The sequence below is a fragment of the Natrix helvetica genome (assembly GCF_964273705.1).
Source record: "Natrix helvetica genome assembly, chromosome: 1".
NCBI lineage: Eukaryota > Metazoa > Chordata > Lepidosauria > Squamata > Natricidae > Natrix > Natrix helvetica.
The window spans coordinates 188,405,527-188,424,296 of record NC_138548.1 but is presented as its reverse complement, the minus strand read 5'-3'; the positions used below and the strand labels follow the sequence as shown (position 1 = coordinate 188,424,296).

Sequence of the window (18,770 nt, the reverse complement as noted above, 5' to 3'; positions counted from 1 at the left end):
TGACCCCCCGGAGGCCCTCCGGAGGTTTCAGGGCCTGTCCAGAGGCTTCCCTGAAGCCTTCGGAGTGCTTAAAACCACCCTCCGAGCAAACCGGAAGTGACTTCCGGGTTGCTCGGAGGGTCATTTTAAGCGCTCCGAAGGCATCAGGGAAGCCTCGGACGGTCCCTGAAGTCTTCGGAACGCTTAAAACGACCCTCCGAGCAACCCGGAAGTCACTTCCGGTTTGCTTGGAGGGTGGTTTTAAGCATTCTGAAGGCTTCATGGACGGTCCCTGAAGCCTCCGGGGGGGGCGGGGGAGGCTCTTTTCGCCCTCCCCAGGCTCCTATAAAGCCTCTGGAGCCTGGGGAAGGCGAAAAATAGCTTTTAAAAAGGTGAACTCAGCTTGCCAGCGCGCGCATGCGTGCTGGCCAGCTGACAAGGCAGCGCGTGCCATAGGTTCGCCATCACGGTTCTATACACATCCTGTTGATACCATGAAAATCCATACATAGACATAACCCTCCATCCTTTTTCTCCCTGAATAGTATCAGGGTAGCTGGTTGTATGAAGCCCCTAGTAAGGTTTTTCTTGATGTATTTGCATATTTCCTCTTTGTGCATCATCAAATACATTTTGGGTTTTGGGAGCTTAGCCCCAGGTAGGATCTTAATAGCGCAGTCAGTGGAATGATGTGGCAGAAGTATATCACACTCTCGTTCACTAAACATTTCTGCTAGATTTTGGTATATGTCAGGGAATGGTAGTTTATCTTGTACGGTCTTTGCTAGTGTTGGCTTTATCTTCTGGTCTACCACAACATCCGCATCCTGTACCCTGGTCTTTCATGGGGTGGAGGGTCCAGACTGACCCCAATCCGTAAATGTCTACAACGTGCCCCCACCAAATAGTCGGACCCCACTTATCCAACCATGCTAGACCAAGTATCACGGTCTCTCTCATCCAGGGTACTTCAATAAACCTGATCAATTCCCAATGGTGGCCGAATTCCAATCATATTTGTTCCATGATATGAATAGCAGGAGCAGGAGGGCTGGGGTGGGGGGGGCAGCAAAGACCCATCTACGTGTTCGAACTGCATGGGCCAGGACAATTTCCTGATTTTTATTCCCAATTCTTTTACTGTAGCCAGGCTTATCAAGCACCAGGTACTGCCTGAATCTATCAGTGCATCATAACCTTAACGCTTATTACCCGTGAGAACCACTGACAGCTGAAAAGGCTGTATTGGATTGCGTACCATAGGATCATTCTCCCCATCATTGTCACTATCACAGCTTTCTCCCTGTGGCTCCAAGGACACTCGCGACTTGGCAACAAGTTGCAAAAGGGGATCGCATGACCTTGGAACACAGCAATGGTCATAAGTATGAGTCAGTTGCCAAGCATCTGAATTTTGATCACATGCTCATGGGGATGCTGGAAAGGTTGCAACTGAAAAACAATCATATGTTTTCAATGCCATTGCAACACTGAATGGTCAGCAAATAAACTGTGGTAAGTCAAGGACTACCCGTAGTATTATGCATGTTTGCCTTGAGTTATCTACAAAGTAATAAAGGTGGAATAAAAATGTAATAAATAAAATCCACTACAAGCTTCTTGTTCCAGCTGCCTTTATTCTTTTGGCCTGTGCCCACTAATAGAGAAATCCATTGAATGGTGTATGTGTACTGCACAGCCATAGATGAGCAAAGCAACAAAGAGGAAGTCTCTAGATTTTCCTATCCATACCACATGCTATGAAGGATAGAAGATAATGTCTCTGAAAAAGTAGATATTTTTCTATTACTTATTATTAGATTTATATCCTGTCTTCCTTTGCACAACTCAAGGTAGCCTTCCAGTGCTCCATCTCCTACTTTTCCCCAACAACAACCCTGTAAGGTGGATTTGGCCGAAGGAGAGTGAGCAGCCAAAAGTTCCTCAGCTGGTGTTCATGATGAGATAGAACTAGTGGTCTCTTTCCTGCTTTATTGTCTATCACCTTAACCACATTATGAGATTCAGAGCTTGTGATTCATTTATCTTACAGTAATACTCTGCCTAAAGAAGTATTTACATAGAATTAAGTTCTATGTATTACTTTCATTGAGTTGGTTCTGCTCCCCTGGATCTAAACCCATTTGCTTAATTATAAGCACTATTTTATCATAGCAAAGGATACAAGATATAGTGCCAATGATAAAATGGGTGTATATATCAACTGCACCCGATTATGCCATCTTTATAAAAATAAAAAAGTACGCTGTGAAAAATAACAACAAGAAGGCACATCCTGACAAGGCAGACAAGAACCTAACTTTTTTTTCAATCAGTTCGTGACAACTTGCAAAAGAGCCCAACACTGTCACATGTTTTACAATGTTTCCCAACAAAACACTCGTGGTTTGCGTGCATCATACATTTCATTGCTGATTGCTAAGTCTGGAAAGCCACATTCTATTGGTGAAGAACTCATCCTACCAGCCATTAGTGAGGTTCTGAGTACTATTTTGCATAAGGCACCACATGATATACCACGCGAGCTATACCAATTTCCGAGCTTGTCTGAGCTAGAAAAGGAAGGTGGGATACAAGATGATGATCTTCAAGTTTTTTGTGACCATTTGGACATGGTCAAATGGATAATGATATGTCTGAGCGATATCAGGATCTTATTTTGATGGAAATTCCAGATTGGGTGATAAATCCATTTTTAGATACTGAGGAAGATGGGGTAGTGGAGGAACAACTCATAGAGCTGCAAAATGACATTGAGCTGAAGCCAAAGTTTAAGAAATCGTACCAAGATTTTGGTTACAGAAAGAAATTTCTGATCGCTATCCTGCACTATGGACAATGGTTAAGAAGCTCCTTGTTGCATTTCCAACATCATATTTGGTAGAACATGGCTTCAGTGTGGTCATCCAACTTCTCTCCAAGCAAAGAAATTGATTCCAGATTATTGAACGTGGTGATTTAAGACTCCTGCTAAGTGACTTAAAACCAGACATTGGGAAACTGGTATCACTTCATCAAGCCCATCCATCACATTAAGAATTTAATGAACAGTGAAGTAGTTACTAAATTTTACTGAGTTTACTAGTCACTAAGGTTCTTGATAAATGATTATCAGACTTTGAAAACCTGGTATCACTGGATCATGTTCAACAATTTTGTTGAATTAACATTAACTAAAAAGGTTTTTAAATTGGATTTTGAATAAATGTGCAATTGTTAGAGTTTTGAATTTTACTGTTACTATCTTCCTTCCGTCGTGCAAACCGCCCAGTCACATGACACCCTCCAGCCACGCCCACCAAGCCACGCCCACAGAACCAGTAGTAAAAAAATTGGAATTCCACCACTGGGGGGGGCACTGAGGATCAGTTTGTAGCACCAAGGGGGTGGTAGACTGAAAAAGTTTGGGAACCACTAAAGTAGACCAAAACCTACTTCTTGGTAAGCTAGAAAAAAGTGGGATAGATAGCATCACCGTCAAATGGATTTGTAACTGGCTGACAAACCATACTCAACGAGTAGTCCTTAATGGTACTATGTCTACATGGAGGGAAGTAAGCAGTGGGATACAACAAGGTTTCATCTTAGGCCCAGTACTCTTCAATATCTTCATAAACAACTTAAATGAGGGAATAGAAGGGGAACTTACCAAATTTACAGATGATATTAAGCTGGCAGAAATAGCCAGCACCCTAGATGGATCTTTACAGACTTGAACACTGGGCCCTATCTAGCAAAATGAAGTTAAATGTAAAGAAAAGTAACTTTATTCTGTCCTCACTACATGTTAGTCCAAGTGCAGTTTCATATGCAGCTAAACCCACCATCCTCCAATAAAACAGACTGTGTGTGTAGATATGGATGCTTTATTGAAAGAACAGGATATGGTGAAACTGGGGAAAATACAATGAGAACCAAATTCAAGATAGGCAATACTGAGTTACTGCTGAACATAACAATTAATAAATCTAAAGTAATCTAAATCTCATCAGCGATGCTCTGTGTGGGATGTGGGTTTGTTCTTGGATGAACATGTGCCACAGATTAAGATGGATTCTTCATTGTGCTTCTACCTTCTCCAAATGCTATAAGGAAATGGAGTCTGTCTTCCCAGTGTGCAGTGGTTTTGAGAGTGCGGGCCAATGCGTAAAGGTTGGGTCAGCTTCAAAATAATATAATTGGCATTTGTCCTTCCGGCCTCTAGATGGGGCTAGAGAGCAACAACAGTGTATAAAGATTATATGTTGGGGCATGACAAAAGACAAGAAAAAACAAAAGTGCACATATAGATTGGGAGAAATCAGACTTAATAGTAGTAACTGTGAGAAGGATCTTGGAGTCTTAGTGGACAACCAGCTAAATATGAGCCAGCAGTGTGCAACAGCAACCCAAAAAGCCAATGCAATCCTAAATTGCATTAACAGAGGGATACAATACCACTCTATAAAGCCCTAGTAAGGTCATACTGCATCCAGTTTTGGTCACCACACTATAGAAAAGATGTTGAGACTCTAGAAAGAATGCAGAGAAGAGGAACCAAGATTATTAGGGGACTGGAGACTAAAACATATGAAGAATGGTTAAAGGATCTGGGCATGGCTAGTCTAATGAAGAGAAGGACCAGGGGAGACATGATAGCAGTGTTCCAATATTTGAGGGGCTTCTATAAAGAGGATGGTTTTCCAAAGCACCTGAAGGCCAGACAAGGAATAATGGATGGAAACTGAATGAGAGATTCAGCCTGGAAATAAGAAGAAATTTTCTGATACTGAGAACGATCAACCAATGGAACAGGTTGCCTTCGGAGATTGTGGGAGCTTCATCACTGGAAGCTTTCAAGAAAAGTCTGAATTGCCATCTCCCAGAAATGGTGTAGGGTCTCCTGCTTGGCAAGTGGGGGGGGAGGGGTTGCACCACTAGATGATCTACAAGATTCCTTCCAATTCTGTTAATCTGTTAAATCTATTACTACTGCGATAATCAGATTCACAACAATAAACAAGATTATACAGTGAAAACAACCACACGGGTCCATATACGCGCTCACTTCCTTTAGCAAACCTCCTTCCCGATAAACCTCTATGAACAAGGAGATCAATCAGAGGCGCGAGACGTCATAGCGTCATAGAATACGCATAGATCCGGGAACTTTCCCTTCGTAGGGGTTTTTGGTGCCGAAGCGAAACGAAAGGCTTGTTGCAAAAAGTCCACGCCTAATGCGCCATAGAGCTACTTAATGCGACTCTTGAGACTTTCTTCCGTTAACTAAGTGGGGATTAGAATTGCCATAAGGATGAAACCACCGGGTTTTCCCCCTATTATTTGCAGGCGCCAATTAAAAAAAAGAGCTTCAAGCGGGCTATGAAAGCGAGCAACCAAATCCCTGAGAGTATCAATCTTTATCTCACATATCTACAATTTCACGCATGCGCCCTCGGCAACTGACATGCGCTTGTTGCATAAATCGCGAAGCGCACTATTTGAACAGATTCTTTGGGGCTGGGTGTATTTGTCTTCTGGCCTGTATTTGGCGGGAAGGAAAGAATTATGCTACCCGGTGTACTACGGAGCCGTTCCGGTAATAAGCCCGCCGACCACATGGCGCAGGAGCAGCACCCGCAGTCTGGAACCCCGTGGAAAGAAACGTGGCTGGCTTTGAGACGATTGGCCGAGTGCTTGAAGTGCTCCCTTTGGTAACCGATTATGCCTGAGCAAAAAGGAGGGCGGAAGGGATGGCGGAAAGGTTTTGGGTGGGGAAAGGGGATTTGGAAATTAAGTCATATTTGCTGTTACCAGTGGTCCTGCGGATGTTTCCAGCTCAGAGCTGATCCCACTGACTAACCTGTGCCAATAGACCACATTGTTTAGTGCAGGGGTTTCCAACTTTAAGACTTGTGGACTTCAACTCCTATGGTTGGAGACCCCCGATTTTATGAGTTGTGTAAAACTTGTCAATAACAAAAAGCTAGGGAAATTAATGATTTGAGGCAGCATTTATATGTATTGATCTACTCCAGCCTTTGCTGGCTCTATATAAAATGTTAAATTTTAAACAAAATCAAATGGCAGAGAATGTATCTGACAATTAGTGAGGGATGTTTTTGTTTGTTTGCTTGCTTTTGTTTGTTTTTCAAGTCAGTGTTGACTCCTGGACAAGTCTTTGAAGTTTTCATGGCAAGGTTTTTTGGAAGTGTTTTGCCCTTGAACCAAAACATAAAGTGAAATAGAAGACATGCTCTCCCTGTTTCTAGCCCTGTGTCTCAACCACCACACCAGATTAGCTCTCAATTTTGCAAACAAAATTATTTTAATTTTTCCTTTTAGATATGGTTCTCCTTGAAATGGGATTACTGTTATTGAATCTATTCCATAAATTAGGGAATTCCTTAAATATAGACATTTTCACTTATATTCAAAGGGTAATTTTCTTTGGAAGAATGTTATGTGTTGTGACTCCCTATCTTATAGATTTCCTAGCTAACACTTACTTTGTTGGCACTGGTCATCCTTCCTCAATATAGAGTCCATCAAATGAATTAAGAATTGCAGCCAACTCTACTGCCAGGTTATAAAGGCTGACCTGGGTGTTACTCTAGAGCACAGGTCCTCAAACTTTTTAAACTGGGCCAATTCACAGTCCCTCAGACTGTTGGGGGGTGGGGGCTGGACCAGCTGGGTGGGCATGGCTAGGTGATCATGTGACTAAGTGGGTATGGCTGGGTAGTCATGTGATGGTGGGCGAGGCCAATTTAGCAGTTCAAAGAATGCATACAAATTAAACTTTAATTTGTTATGCTCCTGGGATGGAAAGCAGGTTAGTAAAGGGATATGTCTGCCTTGGGATGTGTATGAGGGGTGTGTGTGTGTGTGTATGTGTGTGTATTTCCCCCCCCTTTCTGGAGGCCAGGGAGGCCAAAAAATGGGCCCGTTTTTGGCCTCTCCAGCCTCCAGAAGGCAGGTGGGGGTCAGCGGGTAGGCAGGACAATGTGGGCGGATGAGCCTTGTCCAGATCTGGCTAGATCACAGTAATATTGCAGAATGAATAAAGGGTTTCAACACTGGTTTGCACAGTTTAAGGTAGCATTCCATTAAAACCTTGTTATCGAAGTTGCCCTGAATATTCATGGATCCTGATTTTTTGGTTGTAACCCATCCCTTCCAGAACCAGACAAGAACCTGTAGCTTCTTATCAGCACATTTAAAGACAGCTTCATTTCAGTTTTCCCTCATGCTATAAAACACTGGAATAAGTTACAGCTAAGGAAGTAGCCATCCTGTTAATGTCTGCTTCCTTTTGTGCAGAAGCCCTTTTGATAGTTGTATAACACTGTTGAAATTTACCAAACAAATACCGTGAGAAATAACTTGAACAATGCTGTAATTAGTCATTGATTGTAAGATAGAAGATGCTTTACTTTCTGGGTTTTCTTAATTAATAATTAGGAAACCAATATGCTGCAGTGTACTAATCTGATATATAATCTTTATTTGCAGCTATGCTTCTAAATTCTGTATATTCCCTTGAAGGATTTTGAAAAAGTTAAAATAATTAAAACATAATTTTAAAAAAGGGCTGGGTAGTGGTGGCAATGTGCCCATCTGCTCAATATGGTGGAAGGTTAGAAGGAGGAGTAGCAAATAATTTAGCTGCTTTGCCACTACCAAATGGGTGTTTTGTATAGCAATTGGATGACTGAGCCCATAACATGATTTCAAAATTTCAGATGTGCTCCAACCTAAAAAGATTAGGATCCCTGATCTATTTCAAACAGTTTAAAAGTCTAATGAATTTGATGCGCTTTGATGCAACCAAACAAAGCTGTAATTATTGTAAACCTACTTGCTTCTGCTTTACAGGGAAGCTTAAACTGTCCTCCAGATTCTAAAAACACACCCATGGGATTTGCAGCCCATCCTTGATACCACATTGCTAGCCATGTTTTTCTGTATTGAAGGTGGGATTCTTAACATGTCCCAAGAGACAGCTACCTAGAATGATGTTATTTGAGTAAGGAAAGATGAACACATTTTTCTTAGTACATTTTTTATGTTTATGTAGAAGAAATAGTGTTTACATAGCTTGTTTATCTTGATATTATTTATCTTGGAAATGCAATGAAAATGTATCCATTCTAATATTTAGGACAGAAATAACTCAATTCCATTTATTCTCTTCTTGACAGTACTAACATTCTGAAGAAACCTGTGAACCTAGGAAGTTGTGAACATGTCTTCTGTCTGTGAGTCATGATATAATTCTAAGGGAGATGGAGGGTTCAACAATGTGAAAAATAAATGATAGTTATAAAGTTTTTCCCAAACCTGCCTATTTTGATCATGTTTTTAGTCCGAAGTAAATATCATATGTTGTTGCTTTTTATTTGTGGCTGCTAGTATGATTATATCTTTTTATGTAACCATACCTCTCTGTCTTAGGAAAGCACTTATTTGCTATAGTGCTACCTCTACTTCATACCTCAGTCATTTGATTGTCATTACAGTCAGTACATGTTATTCTGTGCTTGACCTGTTGTTTTTTCCCTTACAGACCAGAGGATTGGAGAGAAAGGAATTATGAGAGAATAAAGAGACACACAATGGGGAATACACATCAAAAGGATGTACTAGCAATTTTAGCACATTCTGGACTGGAAGCTGGAAGTACATTATGCAAACAGTCAAGTATATTACTCATTGTGTCCCTTATAATCTCTTCCTCTCCAGTCTGCCCTGTGAAAGTGGGCGCAGGGGTGGGGGAAGAAAAAAACCCCAAGCGATTTCTATAGGTAATCTCTTATGCCTGACCCATTTTTGCCACATTGCTTTCAATGTATATTCTCTATTGAATAGAATAGAACAACAGTTGGAAGGGACCTTGGGGGTCCTCTAGTCCAAACCCCTGCCTAGACAGGAAACCCTATACCATTTCAGACAAATAGTTAACCAACCTTTTCTTAAAAACGTCTAGTGTTGAAGCATTCATAACTTCTGGAGGCAAGTTGTTCCACTGATTAATTGTTCTAACTGTCAGGAAATTTATCCTCACTTCTAAATTGCTTCTCTCCTTGATTAGTTTCCACCCATTGCTTCTTGTTCTACCCTCAGGTGCTTTGGAGAATAGTTTGACTTCCTCTTCTTTGTGGCAACCCCTGAGATATTGGAACACTGCTATCATGTCTCCCCTAGTTCTTCTTTTCATTAAACTAGACCTAGCCAGTTCTTGCAACCATTCTTCATATGTTTTAGTCTCCAGTTCCTAATCATATTTGTTGCTCTTCTCTGCACTCTTTCTAGAGTTTCCACATATTTTTTACATCATGGCGACCAAAAGTGAATGCAGTATTCCAAGTGTGGGCTTACCAAGGCATTATAAAGTGGTATTAATACTTCACGTGATCTTGATTCTATCCCTCTGTTTATACAGCCTAGAACTGTGTTGGCTTTTTTGGCCGCTGCTGCACACTGCTGGCTCATATTTAAATGGTTGTCCACTAGGATTCTAAGATCCCTCTCACAGTTACTACTATTGAGCAAGGTGTCACCTATACTGTACCTGTGCATTTTGTTTTTCTTGTCTAAATATAGAACCTTTCTTTTTTTTTACCATTGAATTTCATTTTGTTAGGTAGTGCCCAATGTTCAAGTTTGTCAAGATCCTTCTGTATCTTAAGCCTGTCTTCTGGAGTGTTGGCTATTCCTGCCAGCTTGGTGTCATCTGCAAATTTGATGAGTTCCCCATTTATCCCCTCATCCAAATCATTGATGAAGATATTGAAGAGTACTGGGCCCAAAACAGAGCCTTGGGGTACTTCACTGCATACCTCCTTCCATGTAGATGCAGTTCCATTAAGGACTACACATTGAGTGCGGTTGGTCAGCCAGTTACGAATCCATCTGGTGGTGATGCTGTCTAACCAACATTTTTCTACTTTATCTAGTAGTAGGTTATGGTCTACCTTATCAAAAGCCTTACTGAAGTCCAAGTAAATTATATTGACAGCATTCCTCTGATCCACTAATTTTGTCACTTTGTCAAAGAATGCAATAAGATTAGTATGGCATGATCTGTTTTTGACAAACCCATGATGGCTTTTGGCTATTACTTTGTTTGCTTCTTGGTATTCGCTAATTCGTTGCTTGATTATCTTTTCCAGAATCTTCTCTGGTATTGAAGTCAGGCTGATAGGTCTGTAGTTTCCTAGATCTATTTTTTCCCCCTTTTTGAAGATCCGGTCCTGGTGATTTGAACTCGTTTAGGGTAGATAGGTGCTCACTTACCATTTTCTTCTCACAATTGAACCCAAAATTTATGTTGCTAAGTGAAACATTTGTTCAGTGAGTTTGCCTCATTTTATGGCTTTTCTTGCCACTATTGTTAAGTGAATCATTTTGATTCACTTTTCTTGCCACTATTGTTAAGTGAATCATTTTGATTATTAAATTAGTAACAAGTTAAGCGAATCTGGATTCCCCATTGACTTTGCTTGTAAGAAGGTCACAAAAGGTGATCACATGACCCTGGAATACTGCAATCATCTTAAGTATGAACCACTTGCAAACCATCTCACTTTGATCATGTGACCAAGAGGATGTTGCAATTGTAAGTGTGAAAAATGGTCATAACTCACTTTTTTCAGTGTCATTGTAATATTGAACGATAGCTAAATGAACTGTTGTAAGCTGAGGACTGTACTTTAAAAGATAAATAAAATTCAAAATAATGTTTTGAATAGAATAAAAAAGGGATTAAAGAAAAAATATAAAATTTAAAAGATAAATGGAAATATATTCATTTAAGAAGCAAACATTAAATGTGTAGCATGGGGATACCTGGTTTAGTAATGATAATACTTGATGTATTATTCAGTTATTTATGGTATGATTTAGGTCAAGACCTATAGTAAGTTGAAAATGCACTTCAACAACAAAAATAGTCCAAATTATAGGAAGGAAATGTTGCTTGAATCAGATCTCACTTTGATAATGTATCTGGTTCAGGCACCACCTTAAGTAAGATTCAAATGAACTGGAACAAGCTTGGAGAATTATCAGGAGAGTTGAGATGAAGTCCTAGGAAGAGAGATTGAAAAGTCATTTATGTTTAGCTTTCAAAAAACCCCAGAAAAGGATAAGTTCTTTAACTATCTGAAAGATACCACATAAGGCCAAGATATGTTCTCTCTCTTTCCATACTGCAGGAACTGAAATAAAGGATTTATATTGTAGAAAGTCAGATTCTAAACAATGTAGAAAATAAATTTCTAATGGTATGAACTATATGACAGTGGAACCAATTAAGCAGAGTAGGAGATGAGCGTATCCTACATATTAGCTCTGTTCAAATAGAACTTAAAAGTCATCTACGATCCTTGAATTTGGATTGTTGAACTCAAAAAGACTTATAAACACTATGATTCTAATTATTAGGAATAATTTTGAAAAGCCTTAGCTAAGGATATTTTTAGCACAATAATGGAACAATTGTTTTAATGCAGATGTGGCTTTTCCTTCAGCAAAGAATTGCTTATTTATTGTCTGTCTTTACACTTATCCTTCTTTTATGCTACAGTACAGAACTATACATAGACCTACTATTTGTTCTCATTCTAAAACTTAGCCAGAGCTCATTAGGTAGATGGAGAATTAGCAGATTTTATTCCTCAAAATTTATTTAGTTAATTATAAAGTTTTTAAGATGTTCTCTATTGAAAGTTAAGCATTTCATCTCATTGATATCTGGTACCTTATCTTGATTTTGATTTGATTTCAAATGTGCTTAATTCTTGGCTGAATCATGACCATTGTTACTGAACCCAGATTTCTAACAGAAACCAAAAAAGTTTGCTTTTTGAAATAGATTTAGTTGTTTTAAAATTCATTTATAACATGTTTACTTGCTCAAACATTTTATTAAAACAAAACCTATTGTAATATTTAAAGCAATGTTACAATTTGTTTTAATATGAATAAACTCTTGAGATGATATATGTTTGATACATTATAACCATTATTAAATACTGAGTAATATGAAATGAATCCAGTTTCCTAACCTGTAAGCAGCTAAGTTGACATTGTTTATAATGATATGAAGTATCAGAAATAGAATTTCGGAGAACCTTGTCTGATTTGTTTAGACTACAGTGAGTTTCCTATTTGAATCAGGGATTGTAATTATCATTAACTGATTCATATAAACATAAGCAAGTATGAAGCTAGCTTTTTTGAAATTTTTGGTTATGGATAGCCTCAGGTAATCCTGGTAACAGAGAAAGGTAAAATTTATAGTCCAGAAAGTGAGAGCATGCAAAAGTTAATGCCACTGTCTTTCTCTCTGTAATTTTTCTTACTTGTACATTTTGTTCTAAATTACACTTTAGTGTGATGTATGAACATAGACTGTGTATCAAACTATTAACCTATACAAGCTATCAGTGAAGACTTCAGCATTTTAAGTGTACTGTAAACAGTTGTCTTGTTCTTATGTATATCTAAGATAAAGACCTATTTAACCATGTGTTAGAAATAGTTGTTTGTTATCCAGGTATAGTTTTCCCCACATGAAATCATATTTATATTTTTCAGAACTTGTGTAGGCAATTGTATTGGCACAGCTTGCCCAATATGTCAGGTGCCAATCATTAAACAGGATGTGAAAATAAACAGGAAACTGGACAACATCATCAAACTCTATAGCAAATTGCAAACTCTGCAGGACAAGGACTTCTCAGGTAAATGAAATAATACTTTTTGAAACCTGGAATTATGTAGCTTGAAAGAACAAAAACTCTTTTCCACTATATATTTAAAATGGAGTGTAATTAATATACATTTTGGTGTCATTTTTGTATAACTTGCCATTTTTGGTGCTGCTGCTGTTATTATTGTTATCCTTGGGATGGTGACATTGTTTGGTGGGAGGCGTTCCTTCTTTTTAGAGTGAGGCATCAGAATTTCATTTTAATGTGCCGTGCATATAGGTAAATAACAATAAACCTTATCTTTTCATCTCATTTTATCTAACTAAAATCTTATTGGTCTGATGTTTGCTAACATTTTCCCTTCTGAAAATGTGTAGACAACTGTATTGGCACAGCTTGCCCAATATGTGGAAAGAATGAAGTGGCAGAAACACTGGCATTCACTAGGAGTTCGACCCCTACAAATAAATACCAGCATTCTGAAAGGCTCAGAATGCTGGTGTTCAAGGGCATTTTTGTCAGATTTGAGGTTGTTCCTCCAGTGTGTGGAAGGATTCCCCCTTCCTGCACAGAGGTGAGGGGAAATCCCTTGGTGCACTGGGGAAACAGACCTCAAATCCAACATCCCTCACTTTTAAACTTCCCTGTCGGCTTCCACATTGACTTTTGGGGTAAGTTATCAGAAGATTGCAAATGGCAATCATGTGATGGCAGGGCACTTGGCAACTAGTAATAAATATGAACAAATTACTAAGTGCCCAAAATGTGACCAGGGTAGTCCCCATCATGATACTGTACAAAGGCCAGAATTAAAGCACCTATTCCAAGATCATCTTGACTGTGATCATTAAATGACCAGTTGTAAGTCCAGAACTATCTGTAAATTCTATGCTAATGTTATGATTATTGATCATGATCGTGACTACTAACAATTGTTCAAAAATTAGTAAACCTTATTTTTCAAGAGTTGACTTTCATATAATAAACATGCTGCTTGGGTAAAGCTGAGACTAAACATTATGGAAATAGGTATGTGTTCAAATATATTGTCTATCATTTGTATCTAGAATAAAATGGTGAATGCAGTTTTTTGAGCCCAAGGTGCATTTTGGAATCAGGTAGTCTTTGATTTATGATAGGTTGCTTAGCAATGATTAGGACAGGCCATGTCATTGTGGGGACTTGTGACAGAATTCCACAAGTGGCCATTCCACAAGAGGTGTTGGCAAAGTCCTTCGTTTTTCTTTCTTTGGTGTCGCTAGCCTTCCCTCCCCCAGCATTAGCAGCTGTAATATGGTAATGTTGGGGGAGGGAAGGCTAGCAACTAGCAAAGAGAAACCCTCTTGGCTTTCCTTTCTCTGCTAGCCCTAGCCTTCCCTCTCCTAGCATTAGCATATTAACATTTGGATGCTAATGCTGGGAGAGAGAAGGCTAGTGATTAGGCAGGGAAGAAAAGCCACCAGGATTTCACACAATAAGTGAAGCAGTTCACTTAAACAACCCCCCCCCCCCAAATTTGCCCACAATAGGGCGACTCCATTACGATTTCCTGTCTTGTTTTCTTTGACTGTTTTTCATCATCCAGCTCATGCCAGTTAGTGGAATAAGAGCTACAAGATGAAGAATAGATCTGGAGAGGACAGACAACACAGTGTGGCATGATAAAATGCTAAGAACAGAATAAGGGGCAGTAGCAAAAACGTTGAAAATCATGTTTGAAAAAAAGTAAAGCCACTCATTTTCTATTAATTAGCCTTAATTATCATCATGGACCTTGAGCTTTGGTTTTAAGCATGTATTCCTAAAAGGCTTAATCCAAAGGTAACGAGAAATAAATTCTTGACTTCTTCTGAACAGCTAACTCCAAAAGATTCTCCTGAGACATATATACTTTCTGGATATAGTACTTTATGGAGCGAAATGTGTATAATTAATAGACAGATACAAAAATTTTGATCTCGCTGAAAGCTTCTTTCCATTCCCATTGTGCAGCAGCTTAATAATGAAATATATTGTAATTTGTCACTTCAGGCAATAAATTTGAATCCATTAGCACAAAGCTTGTCCTTTAAAAAAAAAATCCCCCCTTGACAAGGGGGAAAAATTGCAGCTTCTTTAGTCAAAGATTAATATGGTACTGTGCAGTGTTATTATTAATATACTTACTATACAGGTTCACTGTAATGGAGCCTAAAATTACAATCATAAGTCATTGTTAAGGGGTTCTCTACACACTTTTTATACTTTTTTGCAGGAGTTGTTAAGCAAATCCCTTTTAACCAATAGGCATTTTTTGCCAGAAACTGGAAGTAACTGCTAGTTTCAGGCAAAAAAAAAGAGATAATAAATCATGACCATAGGATGGTATAAGTGGCAGTAAATGGGGGCTGATTGCCAAGCGCCCAAATCATGACTGCAAGGGGGTGGCCAACAGAATTTCAAAAATGGGTTGTAAGTAGCTTGTGGAAAGGTCCTTTGTAACTTTGTATGGTGGCCAAGTGGCCAGTCATAAGTTGAGGACTATTTGTAAACATAATTCACTAATGGCTAAAATATTACTGTACAGGCTCTCTGCATTTGGTTCATTTTGATGAAGAATGGCAATATTTGCCTGTACAAATACAAGCAGTTAAAAATAAAGTTGACAGCTACCTCCGTCCTATTTTCTGGAGATGAATATTTATATCCAGGTAAATATTTTGCAATTACAGTAATAATATGAGGAGTAAATGTCACCTGTAGAATGTTTGTTTCTAAGCTTGTTGGCAATCTGGCTTCACAGATTGTCTTGCTGCAATAGAAGATTACTTAAACTTTTTCTAGTGATGGAACTGGGCGTTGGTTCTTACCTGATACGCCCTTTCTCCAAATGGTGGAGACATCATCCAGGCATGGATATGACTCCGTCAGGATCCAATAGGACTGGGTCTACAAGTATTAAAGACATGCCCACGAGGCTCTTCACCAGAAATAGATGAAGGAGTGACTTGTAGACCGCTGTGTAAGCAATCTGAAACAATATGTACCATCTCTCCCCAAGGAACAGAAAAGACAGGAAAGGTACACCTCAGAAAGGAAAGTAAGCTAATAAACCCCTAAAATGGGTGGGGCTGGATGATGTCTCCACCATTTGGAGAAAGGGCGTATCAGGTAAGAACCAACGCCCATTCTCCCAGTAGGTGGAGACATCATCCAGGCATGGGACATACCAAAGCCCAATAGTCCCATCAGGAGGGAAATAAATTGATAAAATTAAGTGGCCACCATTCGCTGCAGCACACACTGTCCGAAGGAAGCATCAGCTGATGCGTATCTGCCCAGCTTGTAGTGACGGATGAATGGAGTAATGGAAGTCCATGTAGCCGCTCGGCAAATATCCTCCAGTGGAGCCTGAGTAGCCCAAGCCGCAGACGTTGCCGCACTGCATGTGGAATGCGCCGTGATATGTGGCGGAACTGGCAGAGAGAGAGAGCGGAATACGCCCGGGAAATGGCCGCTCTTACCCAGCGACCGATGTCCAAAGATGAGGCCTTGGATCCCTTCTTACTTCCAGGTAGGAACTTTATGAAAAGAGCCTCAGATCGTCTGAAAGAAGCAGTTCGCGTAATATAAATGCGTAAAGCGCGACGCACATCAAGGTAACGCCACTTACGTTCCAGCTCGTGTGATGGTTGAGGGCAGAAATCTGGGAGCACGATGTCCTGGGATCTGTGGAAAACAGAATTTACCTTGGGGACAAAGGTCGGATCAAGCCGGAGGACTAGCCTGTCCGGGTGAAAGATACATAGGTCCTGCCTGGTGGATAACGCTGCCAACTCAGAAATGCGCCACGCCAACGAAATGGCTACAAGAAAAACCACTTTCAATGTTAAGACATGCATGGACACAGAATGCAAAGGCTCAAATGGAGACTGGGTGAGAGACTCCAGGACTTTAGAAACATCCAAGGTAGGGAATCTGTGAATTGTCGGTGGCTTGATGTTCGTGGCACCCCTCAAGAAAAGCCGAATCAGAGGTTCATGAGGGAGAGGCTGAGCTGCAGTCAGAGAGAGGAATGATGAAAGGGCTGCGACCTGGTGGCAGAGAGTGTTTGGGGCAGTCCCAGGTCCAGACCCCGTTGCAAAAATTGGAGAATTTGGGGAACAGATGCCTCGAGAGGAACAATGCCCTTTGATTGACACCAGAGAGAGAATTGAGTCCAAGTGGCGTCATAAATGCGGTTAGTGGAAGGGCGCCTGGAAGATTGAATAGTTCGGATAACTTCCGCTGAGAGGTTCGCAGTTCTTAGAGCTTCCCGCTCAACCTCCAAGCGGTGAGGCGCAGCCACGGAAGGTCTGGATGCTGGCATGCCCCTTGCAAAAGTAGTGAAGGGAATTGGGGCAGTTGCCATGGAGGAGCCACTGAGAGATTCATGAGGTCAGCAAACCAGGCTCTGCGAGGCCACCGAGGAGCAATTAAGATTAGTTCCACCCTTTCCACTATCATCTTTCGGATTACCCTCTGAAGGAGTGGGGTGGGTGGAAAGGCATACAGAAGTCCCGGAGGCCAGACGGACCTTAGGGCATCCACTCCCTCTGCCCCCGGGAACGCGAAGCGGGTGAAGTACCTTGGCAACTGTGCATTGTCCTGAGAGGCAAAGAGGTCGAGGACCGGGCGGGCCGAACCTGACCGCCAGCTGCTGGAATACTCTGTGATGTAAGCTCCACTCTGCCGGATCTATGTGAGTGCAGCTGAGTAGATCTGCCTGTACGTTGTGGATCCCTGATATGTGTTCGGACCGAAGTGACGACAGGTGGGCCTCCGCCCAAGACATTAGTTGATAAGACAGAGTCATCAGGCGCTGGGATTTTGTCCCTCCCCCTGCCGGTTTATGTGTGCTTTGGTGGTGGTATTGTCCGTAAGGACGAGCATGTGCGCATTGGCCACGAGAGATTTGAACCGGAGCAGGGCAAGGAACACGGCCTTGAGCTCCAACCAGTTGAAACTGTTCTTCTGGTCGGAGCGAGACCAGAGTTCTTGCGCCGTCTGAGATAGAATGTGAGCTCCCCAACCCTGTAGGCTCGCGTCTGTTGTTAGTGTGATGTATGGGGGTTCGCGAAACAGGGAGCCCGGTGTCACTGTGGGAGAGAGCCACCAGCGAAGAGATCGCCTTACCTCCGATGTCAGGAGAATTCTGTGAGAGGAGCAGCTGCAGTTTGCCTTTTGGTACGGGAGCAGGAGCCATTGAAGCTGGCGACTGTGGAATCTGGCCCACGGTACGATGTGGAATGCAGACACCATCTTGCCCAGGAGTTGAGATAGTAAGATGAGCGGAACCGCCTGCTGGTCACGGATGGATGAGACCAGGGCGTGAATGCTCACCTGTCTCTCTGGGGACAAAAATACCTGTTCCAAAGAGGTGTCTATCACTGCCCCGAGATCTGTGAGACGGGTCGTCGGCTGCAGATGACTCTTCTTCAAGTTGACCAGAAAGCCATGGTCTGCTAAGGCCTGGAGGGTGATCCGGACGCCCTGGAGCGCCTGATGTGAGGACCTGGACAGTAACAAAATATCATCAAGATAACAGAGAATTCTAACCGGCATAGATCTGAGATGGGCCGCCAGGGCGGCTAAAATCTTAGTAAAGACCCTCGGGGCCGATGATAAGCCAAATGGAAGGGCCCGGTATTGGAAGTGATTCCCATTATAAGAAAATCGGACGAATTTCCTGTGATCTGGAAGAATAGGGACATGGAGGTATGCCTCTGTTAGGTCAATGGAGGAGAGAAGGTCATTGGGTCGAATACTCTCCAGAATGGACAACAGAGAATGAATTTTAAACCTCCTATAAACTAAATTTGTTTAGAAATTTGAGGTCGAGAATGGCTCTCCAATCCCCCAAAGACTTAGGCACGATAAAGAGACAGGAGTAAAACCCCTGCCCTTGTTGATCAATGGGAACTTCCTCGATAGCTTGAATTTGGAGGACGTGTCCGATAGCCAATTCAACCAGATGCCTTTTGGAGGTGTCCCTGGAGACGGGACAAGGTATGAAAGTCTGCGGGGGACTGGAAAGAAATTCCAGAGCCAGGC

The 18,770-nt window shown here is 41.2% G+C and overlaps 1 protein-coding gene across 1 annotated transcript in view; it reads left to right on the top strand.

The window, feature by feature from the left end:
• Window positions 1-5,423: 5,423 nt before the first annotated feature.
• BARD1 (BRCA1 associated RING domain 1) overlaps window positions 5,424-18,770 on the top strand; it is a 65,081-nt gene continuing 51,734 nt past the window's right edge. Inside the window, exons 1-3 of the mRNA XM_081937084.1 lie at window positions 5,424-5,693; window positions 8,184-8,240; window positions 12,583-12,728. Coding sequence (XP_081793210.1) covers window positions 5,548-5,693; window positions 8,184-8,240; window positions 12,583-12,728 — 349 coding nt within the window. The 5' untranslated portion in view covers window positions 5,424-5,547. The remainder of the gene's footprint in view (window positions 5,694-8,183; window positions 8,241-12,582; window positions 12,729-18,770) is intronic.